The 4972-nt window shown below is 49.1% G+C and overlaps 1 protein-coding gene across 1 annotated transcript; it reads left to right on the forward strand.

The window, feature by feature from the left end:
• Positions 1-1376: 1376 nt before the first annotated feature.
• Positions 1377-4238, forward strand: LOC135613910 (probable beta-D-xylosidase 2). Its single transcript, XM_065110922.1, has 7 exons — positions 1377-1814; positions 1907-2227; positions 2304-2473; positions 2542-2642; positions 2714-3055; positions 3140-3553; positions 3622-4238. Exons 1-7 carry the CDS (start codon positions 1377-1379, stop codon positions 4236-4238), a joined length of 2403 nt encoding a protein of 800 aa, XP_064966994.1.
• The last annotated feature ends 734 nt before the right edge of the window (positions 4239-4972 follow it).

The raw sequence follows: 4972 nt of genomic DNA on the forward strand, positions 1-4972 counted from the left end.
ATGATGGATGGATTAGTCCTCCCAATGATGATAACAACTAACTTGGAAACTGAGACTTCAAAAAAGATCATATGCATTTAATTCACACTTGATAGAGAAAGTAATAATGTAGTCACTGCTTACTTATCCGGTGGTCGACCGTCACTTGTGCAGTGACGTGCGTGTAAGAACTTGTGCCCTCTTAATTGAATCATCGACAAGAGCATCGTCCTTCTTTTTTAATCTTCAACAATTTTTCTTTCTTTCCTTTCTACGAGCCATCTATCGTAAGCAATCTTCTTTCGAGAAGATTGATTCGTTCAACAGTAGAGGACATTAATCCCAGACAGCATGATTTAGTTCCTCTTTTTTCTCTTTCCGAACACCTGACATGATGAACCTTCTCTTACTTATCTCATACGGGCTTCGGCCTTGGACATAAATAAGCTGTTGAACAATGTAAGGAGCTCTTTGGCCAACCATCAATCGCACTTCGTCGGTCGATCAGATATGAAACCCAATCCCAAAACCTAATGGGGGCAAGTCTCTCTACTATTTTCACTCCCCAACTGAGTTTGCCCTCAAAGGAGTCAAGTCGGAAATAAACCCAAATTTTGATCACTTGTGCAAGGATCCCGATGAGGCTAAAGTGCACTTTGAAACGATACCAAATTTATCTTTGACGAACAGGCAACATCTTGGGATTGTATTAATCGGATCCGCTCCCTACTCAAATATCTTCCGGTGACCCCTCGATGAGCTTGTGTCTTTCGGAACTAAACCAAGCCATGACAACTCTACAGTCAATGACATCAAGACAATAATACCACCAAATATAACTCAACTCAAACCAAGAGGCACTCCCTTAATCCATACTTTCGACATTCCAAACGCTTACGTGTATGGCCTCACCAATGTGTAAGCCCCTCACCAATGTGTAAGCCAATGGTCTCTCTACGTAGAAAGTCCAATAATTATTTACTCAAACACCATTATAATCTGTGCCATAAGAGAGATCCAAATTGTCATAGGCCTTGGCGTGGATCTTTGCATGTAACAGTGCAACTCTGTGGAAGCAACTGCTAAGATAGATTAAGATAAATTAAGATCTGCATATAACGTGGATCTGTAGCTGGCGGTTAAGATAGATCTCGTAACGCTACATGCAACTGCTACGTGAACATCTTATTCCTTTTCTAGGGTTTCATTATGAATTAGAATCAAATCTTATCTACTGCTACAGTTGAGATAGATTAAGATAAACTTCGCTTTTATCCAAAGCTAAACAGAGTTCTTCACAATCTTCCTTCTCAACCTCCCTTGCTATATGAATCACTCGAAGCATTTCTCCCTTCTCATCTCTTCCTTCTTCTTTCCTGTGCAAGGAATTAAGATCCATGGCTCCTTGTTCTCTTCTGTCCATCCTTCTCTTCCTCTCAGTGGCCGCAACGATCGCCGCTGTCTCTTACGCTGACGACTTCCCGCCCCCCTACGACTTCACGCATGTCTGCGACCCCGACCGCTACAAGAAGCTCAACCTCAGCGTTGCCAAGTTCGCCTTCTGCGACAAGTCGCTGCCTTACCGTGCCAGGGCGAAGAACCTGGTCGACAGCCTGACGCTCCAGGAGAAGGTGACGCTTCTGGGGAACCAGAACGCCGCCGTGCAGCGCCTCGGGCTCCCCCGCTACAACTGGTGGTCCGAGGCGCTTCACGGCGTCTCGAACTTCGGCGGGGGCTCCAGGTTCGGCAAGAACGTCCCCGGCGCCACCAGCTTCCCACTTCCGATCACGTCCGCCGCCGCATTCAACGAACAACTGTGGAAGGCTATTGGTCAGGTACGAACACGAAAGATAGTGTCACTGACATCAATCGAACATGATGAGGAAAGCACGTAGCAAGCTACAGGACAATGCATGTTATCTTGCAGACTGTTTCCACGGAGGGTCGAGCCATGCACAACGTAGGGATGGCAGGGTTGACCTTTTGGAGCCCTAACATCAACGTCGTCAGGGATCCGAGATGGGGAAGAATCTTAGAAACACCTGGTGAGGATCCATTCGTCGTCGGGCGTTACGCTGTAAACTTCGTGCGCGGCATGCAAGATGTGGTTGGCCAGGAAACTGCCGAGGATCCCAACACCAGGCCTCTCAAAGTCTCCGCCTGCTGCAAACACTACGCTGCTTACGATCTCGACAACTGGGCTACTACCGGCAGTGCTGTGGTCGATCGCATCCATTTCAATGCCAATGTAAGCTTCGATCGTACCACTTAATTCGGTAGTTCTCTTTACTTTCTTCATTTATGTGATCATTGATCATATGAAGGTAACTGAGCAAGATATGGTGGAGACGTTCCTTCGCCCATTCGAGATGTGCGTTAAGGAGGGCGATGTTAGCAGTGTGATGTGCTCATACAATCAAGTCAATGCCATTCCGACTTGTGTCGACGCAAGGCTGTTGAGGGGAACCATTAGAAACGACTGGGAACTTCACGGGTATTCTTTACATAAAGATTAGTGTTTCTCTACATTTAGTTGTTAATATGATCTACATTTTTCTTCAGGTACATAGTTTCTGACTGTGATTCGATTGATGTGCTTCTCAACACTCAAAAGTTCTTAGACGACACACCGGAGGATGCTGTTGCCCAAGTCCTTAGAGCAGGTAAATCCTCTGAAAGAAGAAGCCATATCTGATCATTTTGGTATAAATGGACGCATATTTTGTTAATGCAGGATTGGATTTGGATTGTGGTGATACTTACACCAAGTATCTCGAGTCAGCTACGTTCAGAGGACTGGTCAAAGAAAGCGAACTTGATCAGGCTTTGATCAATAACTACGTTGTCCTCTTGAGGCTTGGATTCTTTGATGGCCAACCTGCGTATGATAAGTTGACTGTCTCTGATGTCTGCTCGAAGCAGCATCTCGATTTGGCGACCGACGCAGCTCGGCAAGGGATCGTTTTGCTTAAGAATTCCAATGGTGCTCTGCCTCTGAGCACCAAGAGGCACAAGAACATCGCCGTTGTCGGGCCCAACTCTGCAGACAACTCTGTTCAGATTGGGAACTACGCAGGTTCTTCTGCTTATCTTTGATCTGCTCCTTAACGTGTAAAAGCCGCAGCTAATTGATGGCCTCGTTGTGTTGTCTTTTTTTAAGGCGTTCCATGCAAGTATGTCACAGCTGTCGACGGCCTCCGAAGGTATGCCAGCGTCGATCACAAGATCGGCTGCGCCGACGTCCGCTGCCAGAATGAGACCTTCATATTCCCTGCGGTGAGGAGTGCGAGGAACGCAGACGCTACCGTCATCGTTGCAGGCCTTAACCTTGACATCGAGAGAGAAGACCACGATCGAACCGACCTCGAGTTGCCTGGCTACCAAAACCAGCTTATCAGACAAGTTGCAGATGCCTCGAAGGGCCCTGTTGTTCTCGTCATCTTCTCGGCCGGCGGCGTCAACGTTACCGAGTTCGATGTCTCTGACAAGATCAGCGCCATCGTGTGGGCTGGTTATCCCGGCGAGAAAGGCGGTGATGCCTTAGCCGATGTGCTCTACGGATCATACAATCCTGGTAGGATTCAGTATGCTGTTTTCTATCACACCTTGAGCATAGGAACTCATATATTTGCATTGATACAGGGGGAAGGCTTCCGCTGACATGGTACACGCCGGAATACCTGCTCCAGCTGCCGATGACGTCGATGAAGCTTCGCCCGGTCGACGAACTTGGCTACCCCGGAAGGACCTACAAGTTCTACAACGGCACCACTATATACCCATTCGGATACGGCCTGAGCTACACCACTTTCAGCTACTCCGTGGTCTCAACCCAGAGGTACGTCGACAAGAAGCTGGCGCCCAACAGCCACTGCACGCTGCTTCGCTACAACCAGTCGGCCTACGTGCCGCCTTGCCATGCCGCTCGCGTCGACGACCTCGACTGCGCCGACGACATCAGCGTGACCGTCGAGGTGAAGAACACGGGAAGCCTGGACGGCTCCGACGCCGTGATCCTGTACTCGCAGGCCCCGGACGGCATCCTCGGCGCTCCGATCAAGCAGGTGGTGGGCTTCCAAAGAGTGTTGGTGGAAGCCGGGAAGAGCAGCAACGTGACCTTTAGTCTTAGCTCGTGCAAGAGCTTGAGCATCGTGACGGACTCGGCTTACGTTGCGGTGCCGTCGGGGCGTCACACCTTCATCGTCGGCAGCGGTGACAACGCCGTTCCATTTGCTTTCCAGGTTTACTTGAGGGATTAGGGTTGGAAGGTCATGTTGGTGTGTGGTGTTTAGGCTGTCGGTGGGTAGTCATATTTCAACTCTTGGTTGAATGGTTGGAACATTGGTTGATGTTCAAATAAGGAGAGAGCAATACGTGAGGAACATTACATTTGTCAAGGAGTTAAATAAAGTCCACAAGTTTCCACTACTTGAAGCAGGATGGTCAACCATTCCAAGGCGACCGTAGTCATAAACAATGTGATTTATTTCCTGTGGCAGGCACCCATAGCAATAGGAGGGTTCAAAGTTGCACATCCTGCCACCAGCCTATCCGTCTCATGCTCCAATTTTCCAAGCATTTGATGATCTATATAAACTCCTCTCATGCAATCGATCCTTCATTCACTCCACACAAAAATAGCTATGGGTGCGTCTCGGGATGGGGTGTCGATGGAGCTCGTCGTTTCGGTCTGTCATCTTGTGGAGCGTTGGGAGAGCTGATGCGGCGAGCGAGGGCTGTGCCGGGCGGCTGCTTCGACCGGGAGAGCCACCTGGCGTACCCGGTTATGTACGAGAAGGGAGAGGACGGCCATGGCGTCGTGGATGGCGAGGTTGCCGTCGGGGCCGAGCCCCAGGGGACCCGACCCGGCAACTAGTCATGGCGGACCACCCAAGATGTTTTACTTGTTGCTGTACTCTGTAAAAACGACGAGAGACGGAGAGAATTCCATTTCCCTGATGATGATGAAAGAAAGTGTTAATTGCTCCAAAGT

This window comes from Musa acuminata, chromosome BXJ2-6, assembly GCF_036884655.1.
Source record: "Musa acuminata AAA Group cultivar baxijiao chromosome BXJ2-6, Cavendish_Baxijiao_AAA, whole genome shotgun sequence".
NCBI classification, from domain to species: Eukaryota; Viridiplantae; Streptophyta; class Magnoliopsida; order Zingiberales; family Musaceae; genus Musa; species Musa acuminata.